The sequence below is a fragment of the Lepisosteus platostomus genome, chromosome 2, assembly GCF_059453375.1.
Source record: "Lepisosteus platostomus isolate fLepPlt1 chromosome 2, fLepPlt1.hap1, whole genome shotgun sequence".
NCBI lineage: Eukaryota > Metazoa > Chordata > Actinopteri > Semionotiformes > Lepisosteidae > Lepisosteus > Lepisosteus platostomus.
Window position 1 is genome coordinate 75,976,722 of NC_142612.1, and position 15,412 is coordinate 75,992,133.

A 15,412-nucleotide genomic window follows, 5' to 3' on the forward strand; every position below is an offset into this window, starting at 1 on the left:
TGCCTTGGCCAGCACAGCTGGGGCAGTTAATCTTGGATTAGCCACAGCTGGGGAAGTAGGTTGAGAACAGACTGAATACTTCACCGGAAGAACCAGCTAGCAGGACTAGTCATGAAACCCCAGGAAAGAGAGATATTAGAGCGACAGTCCCAGAGGTGACTGTGAAGAAAGAGGTGTAAGGCCATCTTTTTTTTGGAGTTTTTTTTTTCTCCTCCTCTCCTGTCCCCGCTGTGTATCCTTATCAGGACAGGCTGAGCTTTACCTCCCCTGTCACGCCGCGTATGCTCAGCGGGGCAGGTTGAGTGTTCAGGCCTCGCTTCTTTTTACTCCAGCTGGGACGCCACTGTTCCACACAGACACTTTTTTCTTCCTTTTCTCCTTCTCTTTTTTTTTGTTTTACTCCTTTGTTTCTGACCTCACACCGGTGCCTCCAGCCCTTTGAAACAGGGCATTGACTTTTACCGGTGCTCACCGTGCCTCCTCCCAAGAACCCGCATTGTTACCCACCTTCGAACTAATCATCTTCGAACACATCTCAGCCCTCACTGGAGGTCCGAAGCCAGCTGGAGAAGAAGGGCATCCCTCACTAGCAGCACTGCATGCCTGCCAGCACTCAGGAGGTCACTGTGAGAACCCGACAAATCCCACCATATCCAGTCAACCGTGCACCACTGCTTGAGGAATTCCAGTCAGTCAGCAATCAAGATGACCCTGACTCAAACCTATGGCCATAGAGCTCAACCTGTGCAAGCATCTTTACCAGTTGAGTTATTTGGGGTTTGGGGGTATTTTTGTACTGGGGGATCCTTTTGCATGCAGACAGCAATACAGCTTAACGCTTTTTTACCCAGACTAATCTCTTTCCTGTAAAAAAAATGAGATTCTTAGATTTTCTTCATTGTCAAATCAAGACTGGATTATTAATGAATGCACTGTTGTCTTGTTACATAAGCAATTTTGTAAATAGGATACTGAAAATGGCCTCCTTATTGCTGTCAGAATACATTTTTCACATCTGCTTCACCTCTATTAAATATCCACATGTCCTTGAAGCATTATAATCAGCACAATACTGAAAAAAATATGTTAAGTGGGAGGGTAAACAATTCATATTCATGTTATTTTTCAAGATTCTTGATGACTGAAAACTGTTCAATTTCAACAAAAAAGAAATGTAGGTGCATTGTGAAAAAGGTTATAAATTTAGGCCATGTGATACTTTCACTGACTGACTGCTCTCAGCATGAACTTAATTCTGCCATCTATGTGCCTGAATTTCAAACTCAGTGGAATCCACATGGGGTGTAAGTATATATCCCTTCACATCAAAAACTTGTCATTCATGACTGGCAGCAAAGATTTGTAGTCTTAAAAGAGCAGTCTTTGTATGTCTAAAAAATAACCTCTTTAATTCACCAAAATGTCTCCTGTTAAAAGTATGCAACACATACTGTATATGGATAAATAACCTCATACCTATTGCAAAGATACAGTTCATTGCATGGTACAGTAAAATTGCATGGTTCTATGTGAAAACACACAAACAGTATACTGTGGATGTTATATATCTTGTTTTATTTTTGCTGTGCAAGTACTTTATGGACTGGATTTCTGGTCTATTTTTCAGACAAATGGAGCCCATTTATCCTGAGTTGAAATAAAAAGGCTAAAAGTGAGCCAGGTAATTTGTGTTGGATTTTATTGGCATGTTTAATGATGTTGAAAAGCAAGCTGGAAGCAAATCAATGTGACCACAAGAGATATGATTAGGTATTTTCACTTAATGGTATATACCTTTTAATGTGCTTTATCATAAGACATAAAAAACTGCACGCACCATTTCTACAAATACCTGTATCTCTCTACAAACTCTAACAGTTTCTATTACAGTTGAAAAGGCACTTTATGCAATTTCTAGAATATTTCCATGATTCATTACAGCAAAGGTACATGAGAAAGAAGAAAAGAACATTATGATTATTACATTAATTTAAAGCAAACTGCATCACTACCCTGTAAAGCTTTCAGTGATGCTTAATCCAAGTACTACTTTTTGCCAATAGATAAAGCTAAATGTGTGCATATGTGCTGATTTTATTTTGTTGTTGCCATTGGTTGTTGTTTTGAAAAAGGAAAACAGAAAGTTATGACATATTGTTAAAGGAGTAGATTTTAAATCAAACAACGTTATGTGAAACTGCTGCATGTACAGTACAACGCACTAGACTTTATTTCAAATTCTGTGTCCAATTTTTGTTATCACATTGCAAAAAAGAGACTGCTATCATGGAGCCAGCCCAGACGGGAGAAACTACATGCAATCATGGTCTTAAATAAATGTCCTACACTGACACACTAAAAGAACTGAACCTTTCTAATCCTGAACAGAGAAGAATACAAGGGGAGCTGAGCCAAATATTCAAAATTCTTAAAGGCACTGACAACGTCAACCGAAGTGGCACTCCCAAGCATCTACAAAGTATTTATAATACACAATTCCTGCACCCATTTATTGCTCTACATCAGTTAGGTTGATCCATTTGGGTGTGTATTAAATCAAACAGTCTAAATACATAAATTCAATAGCAATGTGAACAGCACACCTAACCTGCAGTATTCACACAGCAATGTAACAGTGGTTGGTGTTAATTATAATGGTTAACAGCGGTGTAAGCATTTTGGTTCAGAATTGAAATCCAGCCTTGAGTCTACTTTAGTAAAATGCTTACTAACCTAGCAATGTTAAGCAACAGTGCTTCAGCAACGGTTAAGACAGAAAGATTGAACTGCACTTTAAAATGCTGGATCAATTTTATTTGACAAACATGATTCATCTGGCTAGCATGACATTCAGTCACAGATACAACCCTGTTGTTAACATTCTCTTGGAGTTATCAGCATTAGGTTAAAGAGTAGAGGCATAATACATATGTTTCAAAATATAATTAGTATTTAATGTTCTTATATATAAATATTGTCTTCCCATTTGCATGCAATTGTTAATTGCAATAATTATCACATTAAACAAAGAGCAAAAAATAGGGTTGTACAGTGCAGTTTTTGTTTTTAAAGAAAATTTTAACAAAAAAATACACGTCAAGGTTTATTTTTTTATAGTTGCCAATGTCCATTGCAGGGTACAAATGCATTTTGCAAAGTGCAAAGTGTTTGATGTATACATGGATACTGTGATGAAAATCTTTTTTTTTAACTTTACAAAGGAAAAGAAAGCAAGGTAAAACAAAAACCTCACTATATTTAATTGTTCTCATGGTATTAGAAATGTACATGTTTAAATACTCACTGTACTGTACAGTAAAACCTCTAAGATATAGGATTCAGAAGCTCAGACCAGATTAATTCCTGAGTTAACAATGCACAAGTGGCAGAACAAAAGGTACTACAACACAGTATATAATAACTTAAGTGCAATGAAGTGCAAGATATGCTAGCAGCTCTGTATGTTCTGCAAAAAGATGTAGTGTTTCTTGAGTCTCACGATATCACCATAATAGTAACGTAGTGTGTTGTAAACTGGCAGGTTTTGATAAAACCAATTTTTTGCCAAAACATTAAATCTGAAATAATTAGACAACTGGAATGAATAAAACCTTTTTACAGTATGTTGCAGTTTACAAAAAAAGTATTACACTTTTATGAAAAATGCATTAGTTCTTCTGTCCTGCAAACAAATTATTACATGTACTGTATCTTCACCATATCTAGTTTTAGAAGTTAATATTTTGTGACCAGTTAATTTTAATGTGAAAATGGTACTGAAATATTCTATTCTTCATGCTTTGGGAAAACAAGAAAACCAAAAGTCATTCTGTTGTCCTAACTACTGTAATTATGACTTTGAGAGTTTGTCATACCTGAATAGGTATCATTCTGTGGAATTTCAGTGCCCCCTTCTGGTGGAATCTGGCAAAACACCCAATGCAGTAATCTTCTCCACATTCCACACACATCTTCAAAGGAGTAAAAAAAATCTTTAGAAGATCGTCTTAACAGTAAAACTGATATAATATATATAATTCTATATCATCCAGAATAATAAGGCTATATATTTATATAAAATGTGCACCTTAACCTAAAGGGACCTAATTATTTCTAAAAACACAAAATACTACTTAAAATCAGGAACAGCTAAATGAAATAAATAAGAAACAAAAAATACAATACTAGCTTATCATAAGCACACAACCCTATCCATTACAGAAGCTCTGTTGGGACCTACTGATGTTATGTACCACCTCTGTGTACTTGCAGTGATATGCCCCCTTTGACAGACTTCATGTTTGGCAAGCTAAATATGGCAGCCTGTTTCTATTCAATGTTAGGAAGAAACGCAGCCTGATTTCACAGCTGTGGCCATAATTGACAGAAACAGACAAGCTTTATTTTGTGACATAAAAAGGAATAAATAAGGATTAATTCATTCAAGCTACTGTGTTAATTTGTCTTGGTTTATTAATTCCTACAAGGTTTGCGTGATTCTATTGATGTAATAAAAAACTTGTTTAACCTTGTGCTGGTCACACTCTCAATAGAATTATCCTTCCCACTATGTGTTTTGTGGATATGAAACAAAAGACTAAGTCATTATCTGCATACTTTACAGGAACAGCAAGGTTGTTACCAGCTCCGTTCACTATTACAAACAGCAATGAATATACTGTTATACTCTCACTTCAGTGTCGTTCTTGGAACATGAACTTGGTGACTGTAATTGAAATCAATGCCTTGTCTCTGAGTTTAACTGTAAATGTCAATGAGAAACTGAGAACTAACGTCAAACGTACCATGCATGCTCTGTCTATAAATAACTTTGCCATGAGCTGCTCAATTAACCTCATTGAGCATGAATGGGCTATACATCCTAGTGCACGGATTTCCTGGAGCCCTCTCTTAAGATTCTATGCCAGGAATGCTTCATTTTTTTTCAATTTGGAAAAAGGAAAATGCTACTTTAAATTTATAAGAATATTTGCACCATGTATAAGGAAAAAAGCGGCTACCGTAGATAAGACATTAAACCCATTTGTATATTACCACTGCTTCCATATTAAAAAAAACAGGGGCTGGTAAACATAGGCAGCAATGTACTATGGTCAAATATTTGCATATGTAACATAAAATCTAAACTGGACTGATTTTGAAATTATAATTATAAGATATTGTAAGATCTTGAAATTATGAGATAGGAAAAATACATTTTCTTTTATCTTTATTATCACCTTGTCTTTTACAAGATTGCCTGTTAAATGAAAGAAAAACGTACCACAATTTCCACAAACTGTAATTTTCAAACAGTCTCATCAAATAAATAACACTGTCCATGATATCTGTGTGATGTAAGGCCTGGATACATTGATCTGCAAATGTCGTCTGTACATTCTCTCAATTTATTTTTTACATAAAACATTCACGTCTCACCACAATTTTCCTGATTTATATGCTAAACAATCTGAGACTCCTTGGAAATGCACAGGCAGCTGTTAAGTGATTTACTAAACTGACACCTACCACCCCGGCCTTTTTTGATTCGCACTGTCCACAGTCTTTTCCCTTCAGTTTAGTTTTTCGGCTTGGTTCCAAACTCACTGATGTTTGCTGTTTTGCCAGTGTTTTCTTGAACTCTGCAAAAGCAACATTAAAAAAAATCAAAACCTTCACGAAAATGACTTGCTTAAATTACAATAACCACGGTTATCGCAAACAGCATTTTATTTTGGTTGCACAACGTCTATTTCAACAGTACAGAAAAGTGACATTTTTAATATAACACACATACCTTCAGGTTGATCTTTGAGAACTTTTACCTTCATGTTTCCAACTGAGAACTATAACGAAAAGAATAATGCAAATACATTTGTACTTAATTAGAATATTAAGTAATCCAAGAAAACTTAAAGGCTTGTTGAACATTGTAGGAAAAATATTATTATGTTATTAGCAAAGCTCCATTGTTCATTGTACAGAATAATACAAACAAATCATGTCTTCTGTTTTTTACTGTAATTTGCTGTTAAGCAGTTAATATGAGGAATTCCTTTCAGAATGATAATAATACAGATTCTTCCTTAGCAAGGAGGAGCTAGCCATTGAAAAATATTGTAATTAGATATTAATTAGAAATTTCAAGCATTGTGCTGCAGCTTCACATTTTAGGCCTTACTAACGGTCCTGGTAGTTACTAACGATGAAGAGACTACATCCAGAACTAATTGCTACAAGTTGACCACAAAAAACAGATTTCTGTGAAACTGCAAAATTAAGAGTAGCTACAGGGTGGGAATTCCCAGCTACAGGGTGGTGTGGCAGTTACTTCAACAAATTAAAACAGTTAATTATTTTTCTTGTATGTATCTACAAATTATTCACATCATTACTGTATATGAAACACCTGGATGTCCCAGCAGCTCTATATAATTATCTGAGCACTACCAGTGTTGGATGGGACTAGGGAAATCTCAGTTCACCATGTTGAGTGTAATCAGAAATGGTCTTGTCTATCCTCGGGCAGAAAACAAAGCTCTGCTGCTTGTGCTTTTGGCTTGCAGACTGCAAAAACGCTTGTCAGATACTTTTCACCAGACACCAACAACATGACACCAAAACAAACCATGCCAATACATTAAAACTTTGAAGAACATCAGTTGCAAACGGATGAGGTAGCCATTTCATTTGAGGATCTCATCCATCTGTATGATGAAGGAAGGCAGGGTATCAGCTTCAACAACATGGCTGTGTAGCTTTTTCCACACTCTCACAACCTTCTGTGTAAAGAAGTGCCTTGTGTTCTCTGTCTCAAATGTACTGCTCCTTAGTTCCCACTGTGTTCTCTATGTGTTAATTGTTTTACTCTTGATCCTGAAGAAGTCCCTGGGTTTCCTCACCTTTTGAAAACTGTTCTCCTTATTTTGTGCCGGTCCTTGGGTTTGATTACTCAGTCTACCAGCTTGTCCTGACTTCCAGTGATATACTTCTGAATTTCTGAAAGACAGAATGATATGCACTACAGAATAGAGTAACAGGTAAATAATAGTGATTTAAGTGGAGTAGCATCAACTACTTTTCCTGGAAATATAGAATGATTTTACTTCCTTTGTCATTTTATGCAACATTCCATATTTAAGGATATTTTGAATGGATTAGATGGAGAACTGTACATGGCAAAACATGACATCCACAGCTTTATGACATCCATAAAAATACTTTAATACAGATCACCTTGCCCTTAAGACTGAGAAGACATGGATGAAGCCAATTAAAGATATGGACCACTGTGTTTTATAGCCTTACAAACATTTAAGACATATTGAATATTAAAGTACTAGATTTAACCTACTGTAGGAAGTAAATGTGTATCAATCATACATAAGGTCCAAGTAAATTAATGTTTTGGATGGAACATTGCAGGACTAGCTCAAAGGAAAGCAACACACAATGGGATGGGAAATAAAACACAAGGATGAATAATTTGGACTAATTTAGGTTGAAACCTTAAAAATGAAAAGTCCCTGCTTGCACCCCAGCTCCATCTTTTGAAAACTCTATACATGCTAGAATATATTAATGTTGTTCTGTATTCAACCAGCCTGCATAACCAATGCAACCACTGCTTCGGGGAGATAAAAATCATGATTTAAACATACAACAACCACAAATAATCCAACTCATCTATTCTAAAAAGAAATCTAAAATCTAAGGCAGATGCTTTAATAAACAAGTATATCTTCTCAACATAGACCATGGACTATGAATTTAATATTTTCAGTCACTGAATTCCTAACTCCATTACATTTTTGCAGTACCTTTATTCAGTATTTTTCTAAATGATATATACTGTATGTATTTAACTATTATGTGCATTTTTCACTACTTTTTGCATAAGCAGTTTCTAAATATATCTTCATCACATTACACTGTGTAACTTACATGCAATGATAAATGAATTTCACTGAACAAAGCATATGTGTTATGCTGAAATATAAACTTATCTTGGTATGCATTTCCCCATGGAATTCCCATGCAATTTATTATGATTGAGCATGTGAGGTGGAATTATTGTACAATGTATTATGATTGAGCATGTGAGGTTTATAATGTGATATATGCACTATCCTCTACAGCAAGCAAACTTTCATTAAATAAATTATGCCATTGTGTATTTTGACAATATGCCCTCAAACGGGTTCTTCATAATCCACACCACGGTAGTCTTTGGGTAAAAATTATAGCCTTATTAATGCAGGGGATTTTCAGAAAATAAATGCACAGGCCAGAGGGTCTTGAACGCTGAATGTGGAGAGCTACAGGGTTGTCAAGTTTGCATCCAAACCAAGGTCTCAGTTATCTAATTGAACCAAGTAATGCCTTAAATACTGAAGACCAGGATGATATGTAATATGCATCTAATTAAAGATACTTATAATCTCCAACATCAGTGGCCATGCTTATCACCCATCTCTTGGCTAACCACTATGTTCTGCACAGCCAAATGCTCAAATGTTCAAAAGTGAGGCATCATTTTTAATATACAGTATATGTGAGCTGAGAAAGCCAAAAAAAGGATTAACATTATTTGGAGACCAAGTTTCCCTTTTGTCTTACAAAAGTCTATCTCTAGAGACTAGAGAGCAAAAAGGGACATCGCAATTTGTATGAACTGGTGAAACCAGCGGTTTTCAACAACATGGCAAGTTCAACATTTATTGTGCTTCATTAGAAATTTGTAAAATTTTGCTATACCACCAATGAATGTATTTTGTTACTGAGATATCATACCCAGTCTGTGAAAAATTGGGACTGCAATTCCCTTTTAAGAACAGAAAAATGGTTACAAACAACAGAAGGCCATGCAGCATATAAAGCCTGTTTGGTAGCTATAATTTAAAATCTAAACTTGAAGCTCGCTTTTTTACTAGGGCTTTACAGCTTATCCTGTATGTTCTTGTTTCATTTTTTTTACTTTTTATTATATTTTTCTTTCTCTCTTCTTTACCACTATGTACGACATCCTTGGGTGTTCAAGACTAAAAAGATTCAGTTCTTTAATCCTGTCAATGCAGGCCATACCACTGAGTCCTGGAACACATCTGGTTGCTGGACTGAATCCAGAGCTACAACACTTTCTATAACATGATGACCAAAATATATTGTACAAAATATTGTACACAATCTTAAAGAAGCCTCACTAATGCAATATACATTTTAATATAACTTCCCTTGATTTTAATTTCTACCCTTTTGTCCATATATCCTAACATTTTGTTTGCCTGATTTTTTTCTACTTAGTCTACAAAATGTAACAAATGTGTCAACATAAACACTTAAGTCTTTTTCATAAGTAGCCTATTCTATCTCATTGTTTCCCATTTTGCATGTACAGTTTGTTTTTCCTTCACTTGCTTACATTAGACATGAACTTCCAGGTGACTGCCCAGCCTTGAATATTTAAATCAATCTTACTGAGTTTCTTTTGCTGTTTCTATGTTGGCCAAACAACCCATTTTGTTTATCATCTGCAAACTTGAGTAGGTTAACTGAACCAGAATCTAAATCAATTATATAAATTAGGAAGAGCAGTAGTCTTAGGACAGATCCCTGTGGCACATTATTGATTACATCAGCCCAGTTTGAACACTACCTCTTACCTGTTCTCTCTACTTTCTATTTATTAACTAATTTTCAGCCCAAATACAAATATTGCCCTCAACGTCTACTATCTTTAATTTGACAATTATTGTTTTATGAAATCTAGATACACCGTACACTGTCCACTGTATGCTCTGTCCATGCATTACTGTTGTTGTTCAAAGCACTCTAATAAGTTGGTCTGACAGGACTTACCCTTTCTTTGTTGACTGTTTCCTAGGATATTATTTCAATATAGATGATTCTCTAGTTTAGTTCTAATAATTGTTTCCATATCCTTACATGTAACAGAAATCGCATGTATCTGTTTATAAATACTTGGATAAAGTTACTAATTGTTGTTACTCTTCTTGTGGATGGACATTGCAATAGCAATTTTGCAATGTGTGGGTGCTATTCCTATGTTGTTTGAATATTGGAGTTGGTACAATATAATTTGGCCCTGGAGATTTATTAATCTGGAGTGCTTCTAGCACCCAAAACACTATAGCCTTTTCTACGCTAAAACTATTTAATAAAGAACTTCATCTTTCCACTGCCTGAGGCATGTTGTTGACTTATTTTTCAGCGAATACCTGAGTGAAATACTCATTTAGTACATCAGCCATTTCTCTTTCATTTCTCATTGCTGTCCTAGATACATTATACTTTTTTTTCTGAATGCTTATGTTGCTGTTTTAGTACTGAAAAAAAGGATTATTAATTTTAGTATCCATTGCATTATTCCTTTCCATCTCTCGCTTCACATCCCACATCCTTTTTAACCTGTAGTTAGAATTTATTGTACTCCTTTCCTAACTGGATCCTGTGTTTTTTAATCATTTTATAGAGCACTTTCTTCCCATTATATATTTCCTAACTGATTTGTTGAATAAATTTAGCTTTTACTTTACCCACTGTCAGGATAAATCATTTTTGTGCTCAAATTGTTATCAATATCTATCCTATTCCATTCTACTTATATTAAGCTGTCTGATTCCTTTTGTACATTTAACGTTCTTATTCGGTGCTGAATTACAAACAAAATCTACATTAGGTGGTCTATAGCATACTCCACACATTATACCTTTAGAATAGTACATGTTTAGTTCCTGAACTAGAATATTATTTTTGATACAGTGCTACACCTACATTATCTTTCCTATCTCTCTGTGTATCCAGTAATATTACATTAATCTCTATCATTTTCAGTTAGTCATGTTTCTTTGATTACAATCATTTCATTGGGGTGATCAAGTAAAATATGTAATAAATTAAACGGATGCATGTAGAATGCTATGAAGAGGTGGTATTACTGTTTTGTTTGCAATCATATTTTCTATTTCTCTTTTACACCTAAACCACAGACTATTGAAGAGAACGTCAAAATGTTACTCAAAATGAAACCATGAGATAAAAGAATATTTTTGTGGCAAAATCTAATGTTGCAATTTACACATATTCATAATGATTCACGTGTATTCATATTTTTCCCTTTTTAATTTCACATTTACAAATATAAGTTTTCATTATGTTCAGCAGACATACTGTATGTGTGTTGTATAGCTTTAAAATTCCTCAGCAATGTTCAGTGTTAAACCTCTTGTGATTTCACTTTCAGTCTGCCTTACAGCCACATACCAAGAAGTGATAAGTGCCTTTCAATAAAACATGTTCTCTTGCAGCTGTGATTCTCTGCTAAAGGTCAATAAACTCTTCAACACAAGATTCCAGCTACTGGTTCTTGGAAAAAAATGAATATATACCTTCTCAGACTCAATAAATCGTACCTGCAAAGAAAATATTTAATGTTCTGAATGTGTGTATATAAATGAGAAAAAAAATATTAATCACAATATTTAGATTAATTATCTTCATATCAACATCATTACTGTACGAAACCAGTGCACTTCTCCTAATTGACCATTTTCAAAAGCTATACTCAGAACATCATTAAGAAAACAGTGTAAAATTAATATAAATTAGTCAAGAGTTACTTTTATATATTGAATCACTTAAAAATGCCACAAACGCTATTGGTTCCAAATGTACACGAGTTACATTTTGTATGTGACTCTGTATATTTTTGGACCATTAAATTACTGCTGGAATTTTTAAGTAAAAGCTTTTTTAGTAAAACAGTATTTAACACATCTGAACAAAAACATGTAATATTGCTGTACAGCTATTACAGATTCAGAAGAAAAAACATACTGTGAGCCATCCTGTAAAATATGTGAAATATGACAGGTGTTTTAATGTCCATCCATCCATTTTCTGTTTCATCCTATTCCGGGTCACCGGGGAGAGGGGGCCTATCTCAGTGAGCCACCGGAGCAAGGCAGGATACACCCTGGGCAGGACGCTAGTCTATTGCACTTGTTTAAACATGATCAAGTAAATACTGTACAATTATTAAGTCGTTTAATATATCTCTCTCCTCAACGAATGTACTGTAATTTGACTTAAGAAAAGAAAGTAGGCAGCCTGTAGTGGAAGTTTCAACTTCAGATTATATCCACTATACAGTTAAATATTGACATGCTACTAATAATGAAAATAGCAACAATTAATGATTGACTGCATTTGTATAGTTCTTTCCATCCCAAAGGAACCTACATTTCTTGGGGATTGGTTGCTGTAGCACCTAACTGGATAACACATGGTCCTTAACACTGTGTTCTGTGTGTTGACACTCAAAAGCACTGCTCACGGTGTTAAAGGTACGCATAGGCTGCTGTTCTGCATGCTAAAAGTTACAGATGGTAGACCAAATATCAGACATTTTCAACAGTCCCTTTAGTCAGAGCATGGCTAACAATGTAATCTTGATAATAAAGCTCTTACATATTAAAATAAATAATCTAAGACTTAACTTAAGCTGTGGATTAAATTTGGCTTTAGTGAGTGATATAATTACTGTTGGAAAGACTTCCTCTGCATTTTACAGTTTAAAATGAGCTATGCACATCTAAGGCAGGAAAAGTCAAATACCAGCCCTGCCGGTGTTTTTCCATGTGGGATTTCAGCACAAACAACTTATTTGTTTGAAGAACCATTGGTTAATTCATCTCCATAATTTAGCAGCTGTTTGTACAGAAAGGCTGCACTGCAGTAGACCTAAAGGCCTCATGTCTCATGTTTGTTCACCTCTATTCTAATAGTATATTATTTGGTAATAAGAATATGACTCATGAGGTTGTCAAAAGATGCTCATCCAACACATCTTCTATTAGAAATGGAAATTTAGTTCCTTATGGAGCTGCTGTAAGCTTCTTAAATAACATTATTGGCCAGAAAGCAGTGTCAGTAGCTCCTAAGAAAGATATATTGTATATGAATCTGAGTTCTGTATGAGAATAGTAGTCTAGCAGGCAACTCAAACAGAATAATTCTAGACATATGAGTAGGGAGCTGCGTTAGCATGCATAGGCTTCAAAGGAACAGGTAAAGGTTCATTCTATGCTGAAAGGTAAAGAAAAAAATATAACTTTTCAGTTTTGAAGAAGGTCCACCTGAAGAAGACATCCCAGTGAAACTTAGTGTTTCTTCTCTTTACCTTCCAGCATGGAATGGGCTTTTATCTATTCCTTTGCAGAATAATTCCAAGGCATTTCCACTTACTTTCTTTCCTCTTTTTCTCTGCTCATGCTCTGTCTTAGCTGCTGAAGTCTACTCTCCATGTCTTTACTCTCAAGCTCCAGCTGTACTGTCTCAAGCTTCATCTCTCCAAGATTCCTGAGGTGGGAAAAATAAGAGGACATTACACTCTCAATAAATAAAGATGTGACAAGTAGAAAACTGAGATTTAATCTGGTAACTTGTAAAGTAACCCTTATTTTTTCCTGTTCCAAGTTAGGTTTGACTGAGTTAATATAAAAGTGATTAAAAAAAACTTATGTAAACTACTTATTATATTATACCTACTACAAAATAAGTAAAAATATTTAACAAATTCCATTGCTTGATATTACATTAGCTGTCAAATACCCAACTACACAAAGAGGCTTAGATTCACTTTGATTGAAACACAACAATGGAAAAACCACACTGCTGTTACCTGGCCTTTAACTTCATTGACTTAGGCTTGTTTGTAACAACCACAAAATCATTTAAATTCATGGTTCTTGCTGAAGGAATGTTTTTCCAAATGTTGAACAAGCTTCCAAGACACTTTTTCCCTGCAATAAATATAACAATCACATTTTTTCACAGGACAAAAAACTTGTCTCTAGACCTACAAATTCATATTATCAATTAACAGGAGCAGTGACTTAAATGCCATGTTTAACTTTAATAAATTAAGTTATATACAATTAAAAATAATTCATCATTCCAGGTTTTTATCATCTTTCCTTTTTTACGTATAGAACATAACCTTGCCTTTTCACATTTGGAAAAAATAGATGAAAAGGATGTATTAATAACAGAATACCTATTACACAGCTGTTAAAGGTAAACCGTGTAATGGACTGTGAAACCCGTGTAAACAGAAGTAAACCTGGCTGAGTTGACTTCAACTGCTTATGAAAAACCTGGGACAATTTATTACAGCATAAAATTTGTTCTTTGTGAGGATGTGAGGATTTGAGATTGTAGTAAAATCTGCAACAGAAATGCAAGAACATATTTTATGCTTCAATACAGCCTACTTTGTTATTGTTAGATTAGCCATTGATACATGATTGATACAGTTTGTAGTGGCTGATTATTTAAAGCTATTTTCCAAGACCAGAGGTATTTTCGTTCAGAACCCGATGAAAAAGCTAGGATTCAAACTACTATTGTAGTCTAATATGCATGTCTAGAACCATATTTTCACGTGATAAAAAACACACATGCTTGCAGAGGTGTATTAGCTACTATCTAGGAAATGCACATACTGTATGAAATAAGTTGAGACGAACAAACGATGTTAAAAATTACGCTTTTATCACAGAAATACCTTACTCTGACTCAGCAATTTTATAATGCTGTCCAAAGTCGAATCGTTTTTGTTCAAACTTAATAAACGTGAATAAACTGAAAATAAATGTATTACATATTTAGTGAATTAATGAAGCAGCTTACAACCATAAAAGCAAACGTCACAATATACAGGTCTTTAAGACTATATTACATGTCATAGTCTATTACCTAAATACCGTAGGCTACGGTATGTCCGTTTTCATAATGAACATGATTATAATATTCTTGCTTACACAACAAAAAGCAACAAATACCGTACCTTTAAATATCTTCTGCGCCAACGAATATTGTTTATATATATATACTCTGTTTAAACTATTTCCCTCGCTTTCTCCCTCTCTCACAGTATTAACAAAGTGCTTTTCTCCTACGTCAATGTGCAACAAGTGTTGATGAGTAGGACCGCTTGTGTATTGGTGTCCATGGAAACGGTAAATCTCGCGAGAGCCTTTTAACTTCTTAATGGGCACTTCTTGTAACGTATTTACTAATAAAAGTGGAAAAGAGGTTTTACACCTGTGACGGATGGCCAATATAGGTGTTAGATAACTTCTGATGTTATTGCTAAGATCACAGGTAACTGCTGATAGGCTCCCTTGCCTTGATAATTAGGGCAATACTGTAGGTTAGAAAATGAAATTCGGGATGAAATCAAATGCTTTTACAATACAATTAGAAAATAATGAGGGAATGTGTGGATGAAAACACACCTTCATCTGCTAAATTACGATGTCGTTCAATCTCACAAAACACAGCAGATATCTTTCAATCCCAGTTTTGTTTTCTTTTGTGGGTTATTTTT

The 15,412-nt window shown here is 34.7% G+C and overlaps 1 protein-coding gene across 3 annotated transcripts in view; it reads right to left on the bottom strand.

The window, feature by feature from the left end:
• Positions 1-15,028, bottom strand: part of zbbx (zinc finger, B-box domain containing) — a 34,723-nt gene extending 19,695 nt beyond the window's left edge. For all 3 annotated transcript variants that reach the window (XM_088618570.1, XM_088618580.1, XM_088618560.1), the window contains exons 1-7: positions 14,870-15,028; positions 13,703-13,823; positions 13,267-13,380; positions 6,903-6,999; positions 5,798-5,846; positions 5,530-5,642; positions 3,876-3,971 (exon numbers count right to left, since the gene is read on the bottom strand). In XM_088618570.1, the coding sequence (XP_088474696.1) occupies positions 3,876-3,971; positions 5,530-5,642; positions 5,798-5,846; positions 6,903-6,999; positions 13,267-13,380; positions 13,703-13,764 (531 nt within the window). In that variant the 5' untranslated portion in view covers positions 13,765-13,823; positions 14,870-15,028. The remainder of the gene's footprint in view (positions 1-3,875; positions 3,972-5,529; positions 5,643-5,797; positions 5,847-6,902; positions 7,000-13,266; positions 13,381-13,702; positions 13,824-14,869) is intronic.
• Positions 15,029-15,412: the final 384 nt, after the last annotated feature.